The following is a 23,207-nucleotide window of genomic DNA, read 5'->3' as shown; positions in this document are numbered from 1 at the left end:
CGGGCCTGTGGAGGGGAACCTGCCCGGGTCCCTTAGTTAGGGAGTTGGGGCAGGATGGAGGAGGGCTGCCGGGGCCTTCACCCTGTGCATGGGTGCCGCTTCCCTTCTGGAGGCCCCAAGCCACGGGATTTGGGGCCCACCCTGGCTCAGGATGACCTCACCTGAACTTAATTTGGTGCATCTGCAAAGACCACCCCAAGTAGGGTCACAGTCACAAGTACCCAGGGGCAAGGACTGAACTCTCTCTAGGGGACTGTAAGTCCAGGGAAAGGAAATCCCGGGGCAAAATATCTCTAAAAACTGAAATCAGTCAAAGGGAGAAATAAAGTTTAAAACCCATTTATTGCTCACAAACTGCAGTCCCAGACAGTCTTTCTTCTCTACTCCAGCAGCAATCACACCGGCCTCCCCCTCAGCTCTCAGGTACAGATAAGCCCTCGGTTGCCCAAGTAATCACTCACTGATACGGAGATAAACTTCTCCACCCCTGAGGAAAGATGCAGATGCACTAAAGCCATACTTCTTTCTACCTCTGAACACCTATTGATATGCAGATATACTAAAGCCTGGTGAGATATTCTAGAAATGTTTCAATTTTACCCACAAGGACACAGTTCATCCTTCTGCCGGCCCCGACATGGGCTTTGCCCGAAGTCCTCTGAAGTCACAACTGTCGGCATCACACAAAGGTTCATGTGACTTGGATAAAGTTAGATCCTTTCAGAGGATTAAAGTTATTTTAAAAGGAGGAGAAACAGGCTGTCTGCCAGTGTCAGGGGCTGAACTGACGAAGAGTAGACAGATCTACAGAAGGCATTTTATAAAAATAATTATACTTCAGTCAGAAAAAGGGTTTCTGTTCACTTCCAGGTCAGCCAGGTAGCCCCGCTCTAGGTAGACTTTCTTCCAAAGACAGAGGGTGGTCCCTGTGTTGGGGACAGCCTTTGTCTTCTCACAAGTTTGTAGGCAGAATGGGAAAGCACCTTCCCCCAGGTCTGAAGGCAGCAGGGGAAAGCACAGGCTTGAGAGCAACCGGTGCCGTCCTTGGAAGTTATCTGCCCACAAAAACATATCTTGTCCTCGACGACGAGCCAAGACTCCTCACTCTGAAAATAGGAAGACCTTGAGGATGTGTGAAAACACCGCCCCTGCTTCTGGCCTGCCCCCCCTGAGAAGGGAAAGATGAACATAGCACTTGGCTGAGGTCCGAGAAAGGCAGTGTAAAGATAAAGATGCTGCGCCACATCGGGGCTGCAGCCACTGTCTGTCTGTCTGTGTTGTCTGTGTTTTTTGTTCTCTCATTTCACCCAAAGAAAACGTGTGGCACACTACATCAGGCGCCCAAATGTGGGGCGTCCTCTCAGAGTGAGTTGTACATTTATTCAGCTCCACGGCCCCCCTTCAGACTGACTTCGACGGCAGGCACTGTCATCCCTGCCCCACACCGGCCCCTATGGAGATGCCCACGGCTCCCCACATTACCCTCAGGGCGGCCTCTGGCCCTGGAGCCTGCAGCTGCCACCTGGGGCCTGGGGCACTAAGAGTGCCCCCCCACCGCGGCAGCCCCAGACTGTGCAGGGGCGGGGTAGAGCTGTGGCACAGGGGTGCCCCCTGCCCTGTTCTTTTTGGGGGAATTCCTGGGGCATGGGAGGAACAGGACCCTGGCATTACAGCCTGCCCTGCGTCGGCCCCACCAACACAGCCAAGAAGAGCTTCCTGACCCACACCAGACACGCCGCTCGTGGGGGAGGGGCCGCAATCTCATAGATTTCATGAGGGAAATGGTGCAGAGGATCTCATTGATAAGTTTTAAACTGTTTACATGTTGAAAAGATAGTGTTCTGGATGTAATGGGTAAGTAAAACATGTTAATCCCACCTATTTTTACTTTTTCAGTACGACTCCTAGAAATGTTAGTATGACACATGTGGCTCCCGTGCGTGGCCCACACTGACTTCTGTGGGACAGGCCACTCTGCCCCCGCATGTGCAGTCAGGGCTCACGATCTGCGTGGCCGGCAGGCGGGCAGAGCTGCGCTTGCTCCCAGCCAGGGACAGCACTGACAGCGTGTGGCTGGGCAGGGCGCCCTCTGACCCTCCAGTGGACCAGAGCCAGGGCCCTCCCAGTACGTGACTTCCGAGGGCTCCGATGCCTCCGGGCCAGCCCGCCGGGAAGCGGGAGGGGCGAGGAAGCGTGAGCCCCGCTTCTGCTGGCCAGGCTTGGAAAGGGCGCACACTCCTTACACTATGTGGGCGCACTCGGCCTGCGCAGACAGACAGCACGGGCTGAGGGGCTGCAGGTCCGAGGCCAAGGTGTCAGCAGGGCAGTTCCTGCAGAGGCCCCTCCCAGCTCCAGTCTGTAGAGGGTTCGCCCCACCTGCCCGCATGCGTCTGTACTGAACCTCCTCTCCCTGCAAGGACTCGGCACATAGGATCAGGGCCCACCACCATCCGGCGAGAACGCAATGACCCTATTTCCAAACAGGTCACACATTCTTAGGTACTGAAATCAGCGTATGATTTTGGGGGACACAGTTTGACCCACACCACCACTGACATTCCAGTCACACTCCAGGGGGGCTGGGGCTGTGCCAGCGTTGGTGACGTCATTCTGTGGTCGTCCGCTGTAAGCGCCACCCCTGCCACTGGGTGAGGGTTTCACCCGCTGGGTGGGCACCGTCACACAGTGCCCTGTGGATGGCCCGTGGCTCCGGGGCTTGGCTGGCCAGGGAGGGACGATGGAGGAGCCCAGCCCCGAGCTTCCTGACACCGAACTCCAAACTCCTCCCAGACAGTTACCATACCTTCCTTTTCTCTTTTTAAAAAACGTGTGGTAAATAATAAGTTAAATTTAAATTTAATTAATCTATAATGTAACCATAGGTTAATTTTGAATTATGTAACATAATTACAAAGGAATGTATTGTTCTTTTAACAATTAAACCATAAGCTATGGTTAAAGTCAACCCAAACACTGTCACACTGAGCAGTAATCACTTTTAGCCTCTGGCTGTACGTCCTTCCAGAACTTTGTTCTAAACTGGCACACACAGTCCCGGCGTTGGTCAACGGGTGTCTTCACACAAGGGGCACTTGAGGAAGGGCACCACTGAGCAGCTCGCTCCTTTCACTCAGGTCTGTGCATACCTGTGGCTCCTCCCCATTCAGATGCCACACACCGGCCACGGGTTGCTTGTTTCACGATTGAGACAGTCCTAAATTGAGAGGTTTAGGTTGCTTTCATTTTCTGAAATTGCTGACGAGGTGATGATAAACATCCTCGGACCAGCTCCCAGGACATGCTCTGGATTTCCAAGTGGGAGCGCCAAGCCAGGGGTGGCGCGTGGTTTTAGGTGGCTGCGAATGTGTCCATTGGCCCAGCTCTGTGAGTGGGCTGAGCTCTTGGTTCAAGAATGGGTGCGTTTGGTATGTAAGCACAGGCCACAGCGGACAGCCCTGGGTGGGGGATTGAGGGAGAAAGACGGAAGACAGGGGACCTGAATTTGGAAAAGACTTAGGCTTGTGGGTGGTCCCCTTGCTGGCCTCACAGACTGGCCAGGATGCCCCGGGCAGAACGTGGCTCAGCGGGAACGCGGGTGGCCCTGGGGCCCCACAGTTGGCTGTCTGGACAGCAAGCTCTTTTCCGAAGGAAGTCCAGGAGTGTCACCTTCCTCAGCTGCAGCACATGCAGGGCTTAACTCTAAATGCCATGGGAGTGAACTTAGAGCCCGTGGGCACAGGCAGAGGTCCACGTGCAGGGGCTGTGACCCACAGAAAAAACCACCATGTAGCCACAAAAAACCACATCTTCTCTATTTATTATCCTCTCAAGAACAAGAATTCACAGCACTGAATTACACAGAAATGTGGGTCATGGAGCACCACGTATGACATGGCCCACTCGTGTGAGACTGTGAACACACACCCATGTGAACGGATACTGGGGGAAGGGTCTGAGCTGCCACCAAGCACGTTGTAGCTGCCATAGTTTTTATAGTGAGCATTTATGAATATCATAAAAACATCAAAACAATTACTTTTTAAATTTAAAAAACACAAACTTCAAAATCATTTCTCACAGACACTTCAGGTCATTTGCACACCGTGGCTTTTCTCCCAGCCACAGCAGATGCCGCCGTCAACCTCAGAACCCACCTCTGGGATGGCCCCTCGCTCCGCCGCAGGTAGGAAGGCACGAGGGTGTGAGGCCCCCTCTCCTGGACCTGCTTGTTCCCACGGGTCTGTCGTTCTACAAGGCTCTCTCCAAACCACTCTTCCGAACGGGGTTCACGCCCAGGGAACGGTAAGGAGGTAATTTTTCGGTCATCCCGAATGAAGCCAGTGAGTCGCCCGAGGACCCCTCCTCCTGTGGGACACCGGCTCAGGCTTCCTGAGCCCTCAGGCCAGCACAGTTACAGATGGTGTCCAGCATCACTGTGGCAAGAACCCTCAGGGGGACCCTCCAAACATCGACACCCATCAGTGGCCCAACTAGGCCTTCAACAGGGTGACCTTGTGTTCTGGGACAGAATCTTCGCTGATATTGTAGGGCTGGGTCCCTGGTTCTTGGGTCAGGCATTTCTCTGAAAACAGAAACAAAAACAAGAACAAAACCTGAGGTTTCAAGCAGTAAGAAAGCGGATAGGAGGAGGGGTCAGTTCACAGGATGGGGCTGAAGGCTGGGCCCAGGCCGCGTGCACAGGGGGTTGGGAGTCCTGGGGCTTGTGTCCCCAGCACCGGGAGGGCCTCGCCTAGGTCCCAGCTGGCACTCATTGCTCTGCGCCCCCTTCCCTGTTCCTGGGTGGCTCTACCATACGGCAGGGCCAGTCTGTCCATCCGTCTCCTGCGATCGGCTGCTTCTAGCAACATGATGCTTCTCACAGACACCGTGTTGAGCCAAAGAAGCCAGACCCAGAATCTTAATGATCCTGTTTGTATGAAGTTCTAGAACAGGCAAAGCTCATCAGTGATGGAAGAAACCAGAACGGTGGTTACTCCCAATTGGGTGGAGAGGGGGTGTCACTGGAAGAGGGACTCAGGGAACTTTCTGGAATGATGGAAATGTTTTATACCCTGATGGGTGCACACCTGGCCTTATCCACCTGCCAGAACTCAAATGCACCTTTATGGTCTGTGCACTTCACTCTGAGTAAACTGTACCTCAACTGGACGCACACTGCCCCCACCCCACAAGAATAAAACCCCAGAGCAAGAGGGTCCTGACTATGTGCCCCCTGCTGCAACGCATCGCCCCCACTCCAGGACTTGAATGTCCGGCCCTCCCGCTTCCCAGAGTTCCTGTCCTGGCCCCAGGGGGTGTGGGCACGCAGGCTGCCTAAGCCCTCTCAAATACCTGCACCCACCTGCTTCTTCCAGTGAGGTAAAGTACTGGGCGCCCTTCAGGTCAGCGGACAGCAGGACCCGGAGGACAGGAACCTGTGCAACAAACTTTAATTTCAGGCGGGGACACACCTGCTGCGGCACACGCGGACAGGTGGCCCGGCGCGGTTCCTGGCTTCACTGCGACCAGGAAGGACTTCACCTCCCCTCAGGGAAATGGAGAGAGGAAGCCAGGCCTCCAGAAAATGCCGTGAGAGGAATGATTTTTAAATGAATACTCTCTGAAGGACACGAAGGAGGGCTCATGCCCTGAGAGTACAACACAGAGAGCAGCCATCTCTGGAGCCAGACACCCCAAGTTGGGAGCCCAGGCGCCCTGCTTCCTGTGGGACCCTGGGCATGCAACTCAGCTTCTGGCCTCGGTGTTGTCATCCTGACATGGGGACGATGACAGTACCAACCTCACCGGCTGGTTTGAGAGTGAATAACCCCGGCCGAGTGCCCCATGGGACGCCCACCTGCAGGCCGACGAAGGCGAGGGTGACGCCCTGCCTGTGGAAGTCCTCCAGGAGGTCCCCAAGCCCCAGCACCACAGTGTAGTCGATGCTGCAGACATGCGTGCACTCCAGGATTGCGCAGCGTGGGGGTGCTGCTGGGGAGAAAGGTGCAAGCTGGTCACATGGGGCTGTGGTTAGAGGAGGCCCTGGCCAGAGGCTCAGGGTAGAGCAAGGCCACTGAGAGCCCGTCATGTGCATGTGTGTGCGCGCTGGTGCGTGCTAGGGGTGATGGCAGGACCCGAGACAAAAGCTGTTTGGGTACAGCAGCAATTTTGGTTAGAGAACAGGCCCCTTTTCTCCCCCAAATACCAACACCCTACAGGAAAGACCATTTGTTCCTTAGGGACAAATGCTGGGGACCAGCCACCCATGCACGCAGACAGCGGGTACCCGCTGGACCCAGACACCTCCTGGACCCAAGAGAGGGTGAGCTCCTTCCAGAAGGCAAGGGCAGGATGACGTGCACAGAGGGTGGTGGCTGCTCGGGGTGCTGCGGCCCACCTTGTCCCGGCCCGTGTACCTGCTAGAGCCCGACTTAGTATCGCCTCCCGGAGAACCTCAACCGCGGGGAAGTGCAGGCCGCTGGCCGGCTGCAGGACCAATACTGGCCCCTCTGACACCTGGGGACACCACGGAATGGGAGAAGCCAGTGAGTCCTGGAGGCAAGTCCAACGGGTCAGCTCTGCAAGGCTTGGTCCACACAGGCAGAGAGCCCCACTCCAGGCCCAAGGCACAGTGGGGTGCACAGCTGGTAGGGTCCCCCGCGGCCCCACACTCTGCGTGAGAGCTCTGTGCCTCATGACAACAGATTATTCCCATTGGCGAGGTGGACAGTCCTTGGCAGTGCCACGGGCCACAGTCACACCAAAACAACGCAAGACCGAGTGCAGCCATGGGGTCCTGCCTCTGGCTCACTGTGCCCCACCAGGCCCCAAGGCCAGCAGACGCCACTCCCAAGGAGGACAGATGGGCTGGTACCTGCATCCTGGGTCTGGCCACGGAGTGCAGGAGAATCAGGGTGGACACCAGGGCCCCAGCCAGGATGCCATACTGCATCTCCCAGAAACAGAGCAGGAATGTCACACAGAGGGGAAGCACGTCCAGCCCTGGGAGAGAGGGGGTCTGGTTGCAGGGCTACCCCGAGTCCCTGCTGACCAGCAGGACAGCTCTGGCTTCATGCAATGGGTAAAGGTGTCACAGCCCCAGGAACCCCACAAGGGACCTCCACCTGGAGACCCAGGGGCTGGCACTGCTGACAGGCCACGCCAGCCCCGTGACGTGCCAGAGGCACGAAATCCCTCCCTGCCTGGGCTGAGCTGCCTGGAGACCTGCGGGCCCAGCTGGCCCCTGCCCTCTGGGAGGTGCAGACTTGTCGGCACCCTGTGGACCTGGTCCAGGGTGCTCTGCAAGGCCGAGGGGCTGAAGGAAGCCCTCTTCTCGGCAGCCCCGACCGCATCGGGCAGCGATGGCTCCCAGAACCAGGCCAACCTCCCGGCTCCAGCCTGCCAGCGAGGCTCCTGGAAGAGGGTGGGGGCCTCACCAACAGCCTCTCAACAGACGGGGCATACGCACGTGCCACACGCCACAGCGTCCGGACAATCCTGGCATCGAACAGGGGGGCCACGGCCATGATAATGACGGCGGCCAGGGCGGACTTGGGGATGTAGCAGAAGAGCGAGGTCAGGTAGTCCAGCGACAGCAGCACGAGGACGCCTGTGGGGCCGGGGTCCTGGGTAACCTATGGCCCTGCTGCCCTGACCCCCCAACCTGTGAGCGAGGGGCCCTGTCACGCCAGCACTGACTGCATCCCAGCACCACCTTACTGCTGCGGTGACCAGGGGACGGTGTGGGTGCTCACCTGTCACCAGGCCACCCGCTGGGGTGCACACCCCCGACTGGGCGTTTACAGCCGTCCTGGAAGGCAACACGGGGACCTGTTAGTGGCTGTTGGGACTCGGGGAGGGCTGGAGGTGACAGTCCTCACAGCCGCAGCCAGTCTCCGGGGATAGGGGGGCGCTGGTGAGGGAACCTTGGGCCGCCGACGCCAGCACCTTGTGGACAGGCTTAGGAGCACAGAGGAACTTGGGGGTCCTCTCACCAAAGGGGGACTTCCTGGACTGTCTAGGTAAACCCAAAAGACATCCCATCAGTGCATCTGAGAGAGGCCTGGTTGGAAACCCAACAGCCAACAGAGAATCCGTAAAACCCGACTCCTAGTCACGGGCTGCCCCGTGTTCCCCAAAGCCACAGGCTGAAGCCCTCACCCCGGGCCCTTGGGATGCGGCAGAGGGCCTTCAAAGAGGTGATCAAGACAAACACACTCAACCTGGCAATACCACCAGCCCAGGGTCGCTGGCACACAAGGACCGCAGGCTTCTTCCGCCCTCAGTCTCGACGTCTTTCTCTTTCTCCACTGTTCTTAGACATGTGCTCACCCAATCAGAGCCTAGCTTTCACGGCACCATTGGAGCATCTTGGACAGTCACGCACTGCTCAGCCATGACCCACCAGGATCCTGTCACCACCCCGGGGTCTCCTGCTTATAATGGTAACACAGAAACACTATATTGCTATCACAAATCTTTTAAAAATTAAGTTAAAACAAGGCTGTTAGAGTTGGGCCCTCATCCAATCTGACTGGTGTCCTTAAAAGGAGAGGAATTTTGGACACACGGAAGGCAGGCCAGGTGGGGATACAGTGAGAGGGCTGCCATCTGTGAGCCAAGAAGGGGGGCCTCCGGGGAAACCAGCCCTGCCAGCCCCTGACCTGGACTCAGCCGCCAGCACAAGACAGCAAATCTTTAAGGCCTGCTCTGTGCTGCCATGGCAGCTCCAGCAACTAAAACGCCCCCCACAACAGACTCCACAGGAACGTGGGAATCCTGACAGGAGGAATCCCCCTCACGTATACACGTACACGTCATACATGGAGATACACAGACGCATACGTGCATGTAAGTCCACACAAACAGAAAGAAGTCGGAGAGGAGAGACGCCCACATCCTAACGGTGAGGTTTCTCTGGGTGGTGGAACTAGAAGTTAATTTTGCTGTTTTTGTTTTTCGATGTTCCTTTTCCATTTTGCCCATCTGGAAAATGCATTCAGACCCAAATCCCAGGAAATACTTTCTCTGCCGAACCTGCTCTCAGCTCACATTTCCCTCTGCCACCTCAGCACCGCTAAGGCACCGTGTATTGGACCCTGCCTGGTTCATGCCCCACTACAGCCGCTAAGCATGACTGGTGCCCACCTGTCTTTGCCTGGAAATGTCATTTCACAGACATCAGCACAGTGCCCACTAGGCCCTGGCACTACAAATGCTCCTCACTTAATCCTCCCATGGCTCTGAGGTTGGCTCCACCAGGACTCCCACTTCACAGGCAAGGACACTGAGGCGCAGAGGATAGGTGCCCCCTCGGATGTGCTGGGTCGGGGTGTGGGAAGGCCCGGCGCTCGGACGGGGCTGGGTGAGGGTTAGGTGCTTGGCCTGACGGCTGGTGCCCCCTTCCCTCGCTCTCCCGTCTGCCCCTGCTCTCTGAGCACCCATGGCCACAGCCCCAGGGAGCCCGAGCCCCTCAGGCAGAGCTGCTGGAGGGACCGGCCCGGCACCAGGATGGCGGAGCACAGGGTTGTGCGGAAATGGTCAGAACTGAACAGCAGTGCCTTGACTGGTGTGAAGAAAACCAGGTGCTGGGAAGCAGAGCCAGCCCACTCCCGGATGCTGCCGGCCATGTGGGTGGGTGATGGCTGGGCAGGGGGCCTGTGGGCTCTTTGAGCTGGACCAGGGCCCTCTGCCCTGGCCAGGACCCTGAGGCAGAAGAAGGAAAGATGTGGACACTCACCGTCCGAAGCTGCCTGTGACGGGGTAGGAAGAGACGAGGGAGCCCAGCACATTGGTCAGGCCTGGGAGGGCACAGAAGGGAAAGTTATCCGGGTGACGGAGCATGAGATGGAAAGAAAGGGAGACGAGGTGGGGGGAGCCAGGGGTGCCCTGCACCTGCACATCTCTCTCAGAGAAGGAAAAGCCGAACCATGACCTTTGCCAAGTTCACTGGGGTTGATTCTAGCTTTAAGTAACTCTGACCCCAGCCTCGCCCGTGAGAGTCAGACACAAGAGGAACCCCCTCTGCCTGGCGGCAGCGATGGCCAAATGAGGTGGTGCACCCAGACGCCCAGTGCCAGGGAAGTTGGCCACCCACACGCTGCACTCCACCTTACCCTTCAAACCCACACTCCCCGGGAGATGCATGCTCAGTGTGAGGGGCAGAAGGTTTGGGCCAGTAAACTGTCTTCCCCAGGTGACACTGTTAACCTACACTGGTTGGAATCCGTGCCCCGAGCCTGGCTGGACCTAAGAACGGAGAGACAGCCCACGTTTATCACAGGTGGCCTGCCAGCATCTGCACCCGTGGGGCCTTCCCAAAGCCCTTGGTCTCCCCAACTCTGTAAAACCCAGAGCAGGACCACAGGATCAACACCTGCTCTTGAGACTGTTCAGGGTGGGGCCCACTCAGAGCCAAGCTCACGTCCGAGAGCAGGGCCAGACATCAGCAGGCACAGCAAAGGCCGTGTGCTGACCACACGTGGTCACCCCGAGTCCCCATGCCAGCTCCACAAGACTTGGGTCAGAGTCCCGGCTCCGTGGTGAGAAGCCAGTGGCGGGGGACTGTCCCAGTGGCAGTGTTCTGGTGGGGGGAACAGGCTGGCCTCTTGCTGTGCACTTGCTGAAAGTGACCTGGTGTCTCTTACACTAAGGGGTCAGCGCCTGTGCGGTCAGCACATCCACCTTAATAGCGTCGGCTTCATGACAATCCCTTGCTTGCTGCTTCTGTCTGGGTTGTGCCCCGGAACGCCCCACATCTTCAGGAGAGAAATTCTGTGCTATTTGCAGGAACGGGAATGAGCAGCCTGAGAGATCCCTCTGGGATGTTTGCTAGTGAAGCGTGGGGAAGCCTGCGGCTTTTCTCTGCTTGGGACTGAGCAATTCCCAGCTGACCCCAACTCTCGCAACCAATGAGGCCACCAACAGGCCATGCCCCCTCCACCATGGGCTCAGACAGGAGTGGTCCCCACACCCTTTGCTGTCAAGAAACCCAGAGGCTCAGGTCCAAAATGCTGCCATGGCATAGCCAGGTGGAGGCTCCTGGCAGACCCTCTGGGAAGGAGCCCAGCATGCTGCCCGGGTGGACCTGTGCCTGCCTCACAGGGCAAGATGGCTTGGCATCCACAAAATGAGAAGCAATGATAACTGAATGTCAGATTCCTGCCATGGTCTCAGCGGGGGCCACCAGGGCCGGATTCGCAGAGGAAAAGCCTCAGACAAGTGCTGACGGCAGGCAGGCTCCACCCAGTCAGGTGGCCTGGGGCCCACGTGAGACATCGCTGACCCACCCGCCTGGCCTGGACGGGGCCACAAGGCGCGGCAAAGGCAGTCAAGATTCTGCATCATCAGCAGGCCCTTGGGTTTCTACCTGGCCACATTCTTCTGCCATCTGACCCTGAGGTGGAACACTCCATGCATGTTCCTTGGCACAAAACCAGGCTGCAGACCTCAGGGTCTGGCACACAGCAGGTACTCAATAAGCTTCAGTTAGAATGGACAGCAGATGTCAGCTCCCTACTCCCAGTGCTGCAACGGACCGCCTGGAGACTTGAGGAGGCCATGCTCTTATTTCAAATGGGCCCAGCTCAGGGCCACCTGCTCCTGGCCCCTCATCATAGCCACCATGGCAAGGCTCACGTGAGATGCAGAGGGGCACACGCAGGCCCCCTGAGAGCCCCCCCTGGAGTCTTACCGATGGCCAGCAGCTCCTGGTTGGTGTCGATGCGGTAATTATTCTGAGAAGCTAAAGAGAACAGGCAATAGAAACAGTTACTAGATACACATCATTAGGAAAAGGTTCCTGAGACGAAAAAAGTGGTACAAATTTCTATTCACAGCATTGCCTATGTTTTGTAACTAGTCTACAAATAGACAGAAAATACATACACACGTGCTAGAGCGTAGATGCGTGTGCCTATGTGCACACAACGAGCAGGCAAGTGTGAACAGACGGGCCTGGGTGGTGCAGGGGTTACACTGACCTGCTCCTTCTTTATACATTTCTGTACTTTCAACCTCTTGTGACAAACATGTGTTGCTTTTATAATAAGGGGAAAAGTTTTAAACTGAAAGCTTGTCTGATTCCAAGTTGAGAAGACTAGAAGTCACAGATGCGGCCAGCCCAGAGATGAGTGGACAGAGATTTTGGGGGAATCTATGGGAGGGGCATGAATCTAGGACAGAGGTTGGCACACTTTTCTGGAAAGGACCTGACTGTATAAATATTTTAGTCTCTGGGGCACACTCTCTGTAGCAACTATTCAATGTGCCATTGTGACACAAAGCAGCTGTGCTAACAGGTGTCTTATATATACACGTATGATATGCATATCATGTATGTAGTTATGTGTGTATGTGTATGACATACATAAATATCACGTACATATTTATATGTATACATACTATATAATAGATGAGCAAGACTGTATCCCAGTAACACCTTATTTTTGTGAATACTGAAACACAAATTTCCTATATTTTTGATGTGTCACAAAATACTATTTTTCAGATTTTTTTTCAAACATTTAAAAATGGAAAAGCCACTCTTAGGTCAAGCGCAGCAGATGGTGGTTGACCAAGCCCTGATTTAAGAGCATGACAAGCTTTACAAAGTAGAACAGAGGCTGGCTGACTTCAAAAGAAAATGGAAAGTTTTAGCTAACAGACAAGAATAAAAGCTGTAAGACGGGGATTCTAAAATACTCCCCACCTCAGCGACAAAAGGAAAAACCATCAGAGAAAGAAAAACTGAACGAGAAAGACGTTAGCTGGACACAGGGTGTGACCCTGAGCAGGTGCTGGCATTTGGAGCAGAAAACCCTTTAGGATGGACATTAGTTAGAGTCTTCTTGGAAAGGCCTACGGGTCACGATGCTGGAACTCCGCAGAAGGAAAACGAATCCTGGAACAGATGGGCTGGGCAGTGAACACAATTCATGCTTTGAAATGATGTACACAGTGTGTACTGGGTTTTAACCTTTAGAATCAGCCTATACCAGACGCAGAGAAGGCTTAGTCGCGTTACACGGCAGAAAGAGCATGTCATGTACACACAGACGATACAAAGCTGGAAGTCCAGCAGGCCTAAGAGGGCAGGGAGGTGACACATGATAGGCTAAGTGACCTCAGCTCACATGCAGGGGACCAGCACTCCCAGCGGCAAATAGATAGTTAAGGAGAGTAATGTTTCCCGGCTCTCTGGGAGTGAGGAGGCGACAGGCCTGGGGTGCTCAGCCAGCTGCAAAGAGCTTACTGTTAAGTGCTTAGGAATTTTACAAGCCGGTTACTAAATACAGCCATTATTACCAATTAAATTAACTATGTTACTAACAAAGATACTACTTAAAACTCATTGCTTCCTAATTTCTTGTACCATAACCGGTGTGGCTACCTGTACCTGTACGGCAGTGGCAGCCACTGCCCATCCCCTCCCAGACGTGAACTTCAAACTCCACGGTCAGCGTGAAATCAGCGGGGTTGGGGTGGGGGGCGTTCACATCACAGAAGGTGCAGCCGGCCAGGGCTATTCCTGCCGACGCAGGCTGTCAAACGCTGCCAGCCACCACTGCAGGGGGTTCTTTATTGTAAATTCTTTTCTTTTTTTTTTTTATTTTGGTATCATTAATCTTGTAAATCCATTTTTACTATACATTTTTTTAAAAAAACATGAGTATGTATTAAGTGGATAAAGATTTAATTTTAACAAAATCAGATAAAAGCAAGCAAGAAAGGAGGCAGGCAAGGCAGGTGGGGCTCCAGAATAAGATGCGGAGGCAGAGGGTGGGGTGGGCACCTACCAAAGGATTTAGCCACCGCGATGCTCTCCAGGAGACCCATCAGGGGCACCACGGCCAGCCCGGCCCCCATGCCCTGCGAGAGGAGAGAGGGGCAGTGAGCGACCTCTGGGGGAGGAGGGGAAGGGTCTGCCCAGGCAGCAGGGCAAGCACACTGCAGCTGCACGGCTGTGAGCTCGCACACGCAAGGAAGAACCATCTCCCGCCATACAAGGAGCAGGCGGCGGACTCCTGCTCTGCCAGTGTCTGCAGGGGGAGGGGCACCCTGGGCACAGGCCGGAGAAAAAAACGTGGTATCCGCTGAGGTTGTGCCCGATCTGGAACTCTTCCAGGCCTGTCCCTGCACCCAGAGCCGACCCTCGGTGCAGAGCCAGGGGTCCTAGCTGAGCTCAGAGCTCCCCATCGCTAAGCAGGTACATTAGGGGCACAGAACGAGGCCCAGAGGCCACTACAGCTCAGCCCAGCTTGCCTGACTCCCCGTCTCTACTCACCTGTACCATCTCGGTGAAGGAGGCTGTCCCATTGGCAGTGGTCACTGAGAAGGGAGGGGTCTGGACCGGAGGAAGCCCCTTGACTATCTCCCCAGTTAGAACGAAAGGTTGGTATCCGGTCACCTCGAAGGAGTACGCAACCAGGGCAGCAAAGGAGACCACCAGGGCATTGCGAGCTGGGGCAGATGGAGGGAGAGACCACTGGTGAGACCTGGCCCCTCTGGGCAACCGGGTAAATGCACCTCAGGAGGAGGAAGACCTCACCCCAGCTACAACCCCTTTCACTCCAGCAGACACACGCAACCATGTGGCGCCATAGAAAACGCATGACAATGGGACAGATGAGGAGTGGCACACGGGGCCAGTGTGCATGTCGCCTATTGGTGGCCAGGGACCGTACAGCCAGTGGAATAGCTGGAAAGACACTCTGAGATCAGATGTCCTGGGATGATTCCTCTTTGAAGACAGAGTAACACTGCAGGCTCAGCCTACTGCCAAAAGAACTAAAACTCAAAACTATACAAAATGAATGGAACAGTGGCATACGTGCCTATTCCCCAAAGTGAACTTCTAGAAATGAAAACCATAACGTTGAGACTGGGTGGGACTAAAAACAGATTAGATACTGCAGGTGAAAAGACTAGTGAACTTGAAGCTGTAGCAACAGAACTTATGCAAAATAAAACACCTGGAGAAAACAGAGATTGTACAGGGCGTCAGCTGCTGCAGAACAATTTTGGGTGGCCTAGTACAGGTGTGTTAGGGTCCACAGTCCAAGTTCATGGAATGGCATGGAGGGACAGTACAAGGATTTGAAGAAATAATGGCTGGGTATTTTTTTCCAAATTTGATGAAAACTGTAAGCCCACATATCCAAAAAAAGCCCAAATGAATCCCAAGCACAAGAAACACACACACAAAAATTCACCAAGATACATCATAATCAAATTGCCTAAAACCAGTGATAAGGAGAGTATCTTAAACGTAGCTAGACAAAAAGGTCATATGTAGAGGGACAAAGAATGACAGCACACTTCTGGTTAGGAGTACAGAAGGAGGGAAAAAAATCCTGTCTAGAATCCTATATCCAGCAAAACTATCCAAAAGTGAAAGCAAAGCAAATAAAGACTCTTCCAGATATACAGAAGCGAAAAGAAGTCGTCGGCAGCAGAAGCGCCCTACAAGGAGCAATGAAGGACGCCCTTCAGGCAAAAGGAAGATGATACAGACAGAAATCTGGGACTACAAGGGAATGAAGAGAACCAGAGTGACGATGTATGTAGACAGAGAAGACTTTGCTCTTATATTTTTATCTCTTTAAAATAAATTGCATGTTTAGAGAGGGACGATACTGATTATTGTGGCACTTACAATAAATGCTGAAGAAATATACGTGACAACAGCAGTGCAAAGGCTGAGAAGGGAGAGACAGAAGTATTCTTATCCTGCCATAAGGCTCTTCTATCAACATGAAACAGTAGCTACTGCAGTGAGATAAGATGCTGTAAACCCTAATGCAACCACTAACAGATAAAAACAAAAGGCCCCACACACAGCAGTTATACCCAATAAGACAATAAAGGAAATAAAAAATCATAAAAAAACACACAATTCAAAAGAAGGTAGAGAAGGGGAAAAGGGAACAAAGAACAAATGAGACAAGTAGGCAATAAGGAGCCATCTGGCAGATCTAAGGCCAAACATACCAATAACCATGTTAACCTACTGGCCCCAATTAAAAGTCAGGGATTGGATTTAAAAAACAAAACCCATCTATAAACTTCCCACAAAAAATACACTTTAAACATAAAGACACAAATAGGTTAAACAGGTTAAAAGTAAAAGACTGAAAAAATATATGCTAGTAATAATCAAAAGAAAGCCGGAATAGTTCCATTCATATCAGACAAAGTAGATTTCAGAGCAAAGACCAGGGATAAACTGGGTCATTTCAAAAGAAAATTATAACCTTGTATGTGTAGGTACATACAAAGTATGTTCTCTGACCACAATGGAATTAAATTAGAAATCAACAGCAAAATACTAACTGAGAAATTCCCAAATATTTGGAAACACTATAGTAACTCCTCAGTAGCCCATGGTTCAAAGGAGAAATCAAAGAAACCACTTCTAAATGATCCATGAGTCAAAGGAAAAGTCAAAATGGAAATCAGAAAGTATATATAACTAAATGAAGATGAAAACACCACATACCAATATTGTGGAACGCAGCTCATATAGTGCTGAGAGGAAAATTTATAGCATTAACCATTTATATTAGAATAAGTGAAAGTCTCAAAGCCTTCAGCTTCCACCTTAAGAATTTTAAAAGAAAGAAAAAGTAAACCCAAAATAAACAGAAGAAAGAAAATAATTGAGATGAGAGCAGAAATCAAAGACCTAGAAAATAAAAGCAATAGAGAGGTTAATGAAAATCTCAAAAGTTGGGTCAGTGAGAAGATCAATAAAATCGACATGCTTCTAGATCAACTGACCAGGAGGGAAGGAAGGTGGATGACCTGGGAGCAAGTCCTCACTTAGCCCCTTCCTAGGTGTGTGGCCCCGAGAAGCCTCATTTGGTTTGTCTGTTTTACTTTTCAGAGCCTCATTTTCCTCGTTGGCAAAATGGGGAAAATCTCGCCATCCTCAAGACTGTCAGGAATCAAAGGCAGTACTGACGTGACCATTATGTGTAGGTACATACAAAAGGTTTTATAAAGCATAAATCACCATCTGTCACATCAGAACACATTCAACCTCCGCAAGGCTCCACTTTTCCATCTGCAAAAGGGGAGAAACGACAACCTCACAAGGCTGCCCTGGGGCTCAGAGGAGGTACAAACTGCGAAATAAACACAAGGTGAGGCCACAGACCCACCTGGCCTCACACAGCTCTAATACAAGCTTAAACAACAACTTAAAAAACAACGGTGGAGAGCTCAGCAGCTCATTTCTGAAGGTGAGACTGCAGAGAGAGGAGAGAGCAGCCCGAGAACCCTCCAGGGCTCCTCAGACTTTGGCGTGCCTACAATTCCCCTGGTGGGCATGTTAACGCGAGGATCCTGAGCCAGAACTGGGTGGGGCCCGAGAGGCTGCATTTGGGGCACCTCACAGGGTTGTCCAGGCTTCTGGCCTGAGGATCTTGAGTGGCGAGGTTGCAGAGAACAGAGCATTGAGCTGTTTTCACTGAAGACAGCTGAAATAAAGCTCGGAAGTTTTGGTGAGTGACATGCAAGGTCACCTGCCAGGTAGACGGCAAAGCCAGGTGCTGTAGGGCACTACACACCCAGGGCTCTTCCACGCTACAGAGCTTGCAGCATTGAGTCACGGCTGCAGAACACGGTCTGCCGGGCAACTCTAGGGACGGGGTCCAGCCTGAGCAGCTAGAAGAGACTCAAGGGCCAAATCCTGCCACCCCATCCCTCCTACAGCTGGATGGATTTCACGGCTGCCAAAGAGCAGGCCAAGTGCGGGCTGATTTCCATTTCCCCGCCAGCTCTGAGAAGGCCCAGGAGCACCCACGCTTCCTTGCTTTCCCTGGCTTGCCTTCCTCTCTGGGTGTCACCTCCTGGCGGCGCAGTCACGGCACCTCTGAGGAAAGGGTTCCAGCTCCGGAGAGACGGCCCTCCAACCAGCTGAGGGCTACACTACCTCCTTCCCTTGCAGCCCTTACCTCAGCCTTCCTTCAAGGACCCTTCTGTTAACTGTGACTCAACCTGGTGATTCTGTGCGCACAGCAAAATGTTTACTCCTAGCAGGTGCACAACTAAAACTGAACCAGTTGGCCTCGGTGGAATTTGTTTTCTCTCCCAGGGAACAGCCAGGGTTTCTCAACCTTGGCACTGCTGACATTTTGGGCCCGGTCATCCTTTGCCATGGCAGGCTGTGCATTGCAGGATGTTGAGTGGCATCCTTGGCCTCTGGATGCCAGTAACAGCCTTGCCCTAGTGTCAACCAAAAATGTCTCCAGACATTGCCAAGTGTCCCCTAGGGCACAAAATCATCCCTGGTTGAGAACACTGCTGCAAATCATTGTTCTTGGCCCGGGCTCCGTGTGAGAACCACCCAACACGTTTTAAAGATCCCAAGGCCCAAGTCACACCCAGACTGGTGACACGAGAATCCCCAGAGGTGGGACCCAGGGCTCCCAAGGTGCACACAGGATGGCTGTGGAGCTGGTCCTCAGCTAGAGCCCTCACCTGTTGTGGCAGTCCAAACCAGCCCACGGCTGAGCCGCACGCCGGGGGGCATCTCAGGGTGGACAGGAGGCACGTGGTCGCGCATCAGCTTCAGCACCAGCAGCAGCAGCATGCAGACCAGCCCCAGCGTGGCGTCGCCCACCCTGCAGACAGATGCTGGTCACTGCCCAGCGGCTACCGCTTCTGCTGGTAAGCTTTCTCTTGGCTGTGCTTTCCACTGTTTCCTAAGAAATCTGCATCCCTGTTCTAGTTCAAAGCTTTATAAGAAGCCCAGCAAGTCCACAGGCCCGCACAGGTCTGGGCGTCAAGGCCCAGGTCATCTCCTCCTGCTCCCCCAGCCAGAGAGTCCTGGCTGCTGGCTGGGTTCAGCCACGAGGATCTCCTGTTTGTCTCTTTAACCTGCCTGCCCTCTGGGAGGGACCCTCCATCTGAGGGAACCCAACGACTAGCTGTGTAGCCGCTATCACCTCTCTGCCTGCCAGCGGTCCCCGGGGCACCTGCATGTTCTGTGTACCTCTGCTTTCCCCGAGTTCTTTCTTCCTCACTGAACTATGAACTATGAACTTCTGAGAAGGGGACTGCCTGCCCTTCCTCTGCGTGGCGTCCTCAGACTCTCACACCCGGGAAAGCTCAGCGCCAGGGCAGGTGACCTGCTCTCAGGTTGCCTGCGCAGACCTCACACCTCACCAGGCACACAGACCGCCTGGGCTCCCAGTAAATCCTACTGATGAGGCCTGGGGTGCCTGGGTCTGCGTTTCTAACCAGCTATGGTGGTGAACTTACTGGAACAGCAAGGCCCTGGAGGACTGGAGTAAATGCCACGCGGGTCGGGGTGGGGGTTGGCAGCCGTGGCAATGCGGAGGGGCCGGGAGAGGGGGTCTGCAGGGAAGCGCCTCCTTATCTGGGGGCAGAACCCAAGGCCAGCAGGCTACCTGGTCTCTCCGATGTTCCGGAAGGTGTGGTACACTTGCAGGAAAAACTGCCTCGGGATGTTCTGCAAGCCCAGGAGGTTCTGTTCCAACAGGGGGGTTCAGTTAGACATCCTTCCCTGAGTGAGGCCTGGAGCCCTGTCCGCTGTGTCTCCGCCCGCCCCAGAGTCCCCCGTCACACGAGGGCCCTTCCTGGGGCACCTCTCCGGCTCCCCCGGCCTCCCCGCGGGCCACCTGCCCATTCCCACAGCCCAACTGCAGGGGATCAAAGTTACCCTCCAGGGAAAGTGCTTGGAGTCAATGACGCGACTGCGAATTGTTCTCATTTCTGAGGCGAACCAGCCCAGGGATCTCAAAGCAGGGAGACCGGCTGGACGGGGCCCTATTCAGGGTCCGCGGTCTGAGGCCCTGCCCCCGCCGCAAGGCCCCGCTGCCTCGGGTTCGCGCCCCTGCCCCGGGCCAGCCCAAGGACGCGTTTCGCTCGGAGGCACCCCCACCCCCACACGGCACCCCCACCCCCACACGGCACCGCCTCTGAACAGGGAAAAACCCCCGCAGAGCTGAGGATGGGCCGCCTGGGCTTCCGGCCTCCGGGAACTGGTGCGGGAGACTCGGGTGTCAGGGCCTCCCACCACAATCCCGGGGGTCCGCCGTCGTGTGCTTTAGCTCTTCACCCCGCTTGAGACCCAGTGGGCAGTGTGGGGGCGGGAAGTCGAGGACCAGACTCCGTCCCGGGGCAGTGTGGCTCCGAGACCCCAGGGCGCGCACAGCCGGACCCAGGAAGGACTAGGTGGGCGGGAGCAAGAGCAGGTCAGGAGGACCCCACCCCGCCTGGGGGCTCGCGAACGAGTTAAGGCTTTTTAAAGTCTTGGGGTCCCCACATGCGCAGAGTTAAAGAATCTACCCTCTATGCTCTATGGGGGACCATCCTACGTGAAAGAACATTTTTGGCACTAAAAATGAAGGGTTTTGTTTCCAGAATAAGGGACAGACCACCCTACAAAATGGCATTTGCCAAACTTACCCTGACACAGGGCACACGTGATACACAGATCGGTTTGCCCACACCTTTCTAAGTGGAGAAAACCATAAACCTGCCTCCTGGGGAGCTGCGGGTGTTTCACCCAGTACCCAGGATACAGTAAGACGGCAACAAGCGCCTCCTACTGCCCCCTGCCAGCCTGGACCACACCTGCTGGTGGGAACCACGCCTTGGCCAGGCCAGGGGGTGACACCTGGTCACCAGGCAGGGGCCTCGGCTGCCACCCGGGGCCCCATGGCCTCATCTGCACCATCCGCCTCGGCCCCATTCTGCACACCCAGCTGAGCCCGCTCTGACTTCACTCCAAGCATAGCGCTGGGCGGGGCAGCAGCTGCCAGCAGAGCAGCTCCCGCCCTCCAGGGGCTTACATCGTGAAAGAGAGTAAAGGAACATCCTCAGATCACACATGATGACGGGGTCCAGCACTGCTTGCTGATGTTTTAAATAGTAACAAGGCAGCATGACACTTGAAATATATTAAACAGAAATTTGGGCAAAACACAAAAATGAAATCATCTAGCCAAGTTCACACAGGGACGCATCTGCTTGTCGACATTTTGGTAGGATAGCCTTGATGCGTGAGGGCCTGCTGGCCGAGTGTGCAGAAAACGCAACACAATGGCACCACTTGGTGAGGACAGCCAAGCGCACTGGTCTACAAGCTCTGCCCAGAGCAGGGGCTGTCATCACCCGTCCCCTGAATCACCTGGTGTAGAACCTCACTGTCACTCAGCATTTACCCAAAGGGGTCATTTTATTAATGCAGATCCATGCAACAAGCCCCAGGGGCTCCAAGCTGTGGAATAGCAAGACAGCACCTGGCCCACATGTACCAGGGCCCGGCTGTGGTCCTGCTACCCAGCAGGTGCCCCGATGCCCACAGATGGCCTACCTTGATCTGCCCAAAGCCAATGGTGATGGTAGCAGCAGAGGTGAAACCTTTAATGACCGGGCAGGAGATGAAGTCCAGCAGGAACCCTGGCCAGCCAAAGGGAATGCCGAGCTGGTCTCAACCCTGCCCAGACCCAGGGCCCATGGGTGGATGTGGGCAGGGAGAGGTGGTACAGGTGGATTTGGGGCTAGGGGACTGGGGGCCAGCATGCCTTTATTAGGCTGGTCTGGAGAGCAGAAGAGGGAGGGCTAGGATATGAGGCGCGGGGCACTTCTCCTCATGTCCCGGCCCCTAAGCAGAAGGCCCCCTCCACACCCCCCTCCACACACGCATAGCCCCTGGAATGCAAAGGGGAAATGCTGAGGGCAGGGGCATCCCCTGGGGTGGGTGCCTCAGTGCCCCAGGAGCTGCCCCCAAACTCTACACAGCAGCAGGAAAGCACGGGAGTCTTACCCAAGTGCAGGAACCCCATGGCCAACTGGATGCAGCCTGACAGGAAGGCCAGAAGCACAGCATAGGCGGGGGCGTGGAAGGTGTAGAAGGAGACGAGCAGGGACATGATGGCCGTGGGGCCCAGAGTCACGTCCCGGGAGGTGCCCAGGAAGAAATACACGAAGCACCCCATGAAGGCAGAGTAGAGGCCGTACTGTGTGGGAGAGCACTGTGAGCGCCAGGGAGGCACGGGGCATGCCCACGGTGCCCCTGCTGCGGGCGTCTGGGCACAGGGACATCTGGTGCCCCCCGCGAGCCCTGGGCACACCACCCTAGGCAGGCAGGGCAAATCGCTTCCCTCTATTATTCACAGTTGTGGACCTGCACCTGCCCTGCACTCGGGGGCTCGCAGCCGAAGCCGGTGTGCGTGTGTGTACGTGAGTCTGCGAGCCGTAAGGCTGCCGGGGGTCATCTCACTGGCCTCATGAGACAATGCAGAACTGGCTGGGTGCTGCACGTGACACGTGTGACAAGGAAAGTTACAAGGGCGTGTCTGCCCAAAGGCAGTCACATGCTCCAGACATAAAGTAAGGCTTCTTGGGTCTCACGGGACTGGAGCTCTGGGTGCTGCGTTTGCCTGGAGAGGATACTATGCGTTTGTACCCTGCTTCCGGGCGGGAGGCCTGGAGTGGGGTCCTGCCCTGTGAAGGGGATGTAGCTGGCAGGGGCGGCAGACATCTCACCTGGGGTGGGAGTCCAGCCACCTCAGCATAGGCCAAGGCCTGCGGAATGACTGTGAGCCCCACCGAGAGGCCAGCGATAAAGTCCATCTTCAGCCACTGCAGGGAGTAGTTAGGTAGCCAGGCCAGGATGGGCAGCCTCCTCTGCAGGGCCGCAGGCAAGCAGCAGCGGGCCTGGGGGCCCATACTGGTACCGGAGGGCCTCGCCGGACCCAGCGCCTTCACAGACGAGGGCATGCCTGAGATGGGCATGGGGGCAACGCAGAGCAGCAGTCAGAGTCCGAGATTCGGACAGCCCAGCAATAGGGCGGGGTGTCCAGGGTTACGGGGTGCGGGTTTGAGCCAGACGGGTTAAGTGTTCCCCTTGCTGGTCTAAGAGAGGAGGTAACGGCCGGTGCGCAGGGTGGGTGTGTGGCGCGGGGCTTCCCGAGGGCGCACCAAGCGGGCTCCGCCCATTACGGCGAACTGAGGCGCTGGGCGGCTGCAACCCGCGGCCGCGTCGAACCCCCACCCCCACCTGTGGCATTCGCGTCCCAGAGGAGCCCCGAGGTTCTAGTGGGTTCTGGGAGAACGTCAGAGGCGCCTCATTAACTAGGGTGCGCAGCAGCCTCTAGGGTCCCGGTGCCCCGTGTGCGCAGGGCCGGCCCGGGCCAGCCCCCACCCCCGGCCCCGGCGGGGCTGCTCTGTGC

At 55.1% G+C, this 23,207-nt stretch overlaps 1 protein-coding gene across 3 annotated transcripts in view; it reads right to left on the bottom strand.

The window, feature by feature from the left end:
- Nucleotides 1-2,840: 2,840 nt before the first annotated feature.
- The window catches only part of SLC26A11 (solute carrier family 26 member 11), a 20,714-nt gene continuing 347 nt past the window's right edge, over nucleotides 2,841-23,207 (bottom strand). The window contains exons 2-17 of one of the 3 annotated variants that reach the window (XM_036996970.2): nucleotides 22,522-22,757; nucleotides 21,800-21,992; nucleotides 21,347-21,432; nucleotides 19,416-19,495; nucleotides 18,484-18,626; nucleotides 14,285-14,460; nucleotides 13,797-13,869; nucleotides 11,693-11,743; nucleotides 9,740-9,800; nucleotides 7,755-7,810; nucleotides 7,469-7,609; nucleotides 6,875-7,002; nucleotides 6,417-6,516; nucleotides 5,858-5,991; nucleotides 5,363-5,435; nucleotides 2,841-4,582 (exon numbers count right to left, since the gene is read on the bottom strand). In XM_036996970.2, coding sequence (XP_036852865.2) covers nucleotides 4,491-4,582; nucleotides 5,363-5,435; nucleotides 5,858-5,991; nucleotides 6,417-6,516; nucleotides 6,875-7,002; nucleotides 7,469-7,609; nucleotides 7,755-7,810; nucleotides 9,740-9,800; nucleotides 11,693-11,743; nucleotides 13,797-13,869; nucleotides 14,285-14,460; nucleotides 18,484-18,626; nucleotides 19,416-19,495; nucleotides 21,347-21,432; nucleotides 21,800-21,992; nucleotides 22,522-22,755 — 1,821 coding nt within the window. In that variant the 5' untranslated portion in view covers nucleotides 22,756-22,757 and the 3' untranslated portion in view covers nucleotides 2,841-4,490. The remainder of the gene's footprint in view (nucleotides 4,583-5,362; nucleotides 5,436-5,857; nucleotides 5,992-6,416; nucleotides 6,517-6,874; nucleotides 7,003-7,468; nucleotides 7,610-7,754; nucleotides 7,811-9,739; nucleotides 9,801-11,692; nucleotides 11,744-13,796; nucleotides 13,870-14,284; nucleotides 14,461-18,483; nucleotides 18,627-19,415; nucleotides 19,496-21,346; nucleotides 21,433-21,799; nucleotides 21,993-22,521; nucleotides 22,758-23,207) is intronic. The other 2 variants (XM_036996969.2, XM_073236046.1) reach the window with 2 other exon arrangements.

Source organism: Manis javanica, chromosome 4 (assembly GCF_040802235.1).
Source record: "Manis javanica isolate MJ-LG chromosome 4, MJ_LKY, whole genome shotgun sequence".
Classification (NCBI taxonomy): domain Eukaryota; kingdom Metazoa; phylum Chordata; class Mammalia; order Pholidota; family Manidae; genus Manis; species Manis javanica.
Note: the sequence above shows the minus strand (reverse complement) of the source record. Positions and strands in the feature narration are given on the sequence as shown.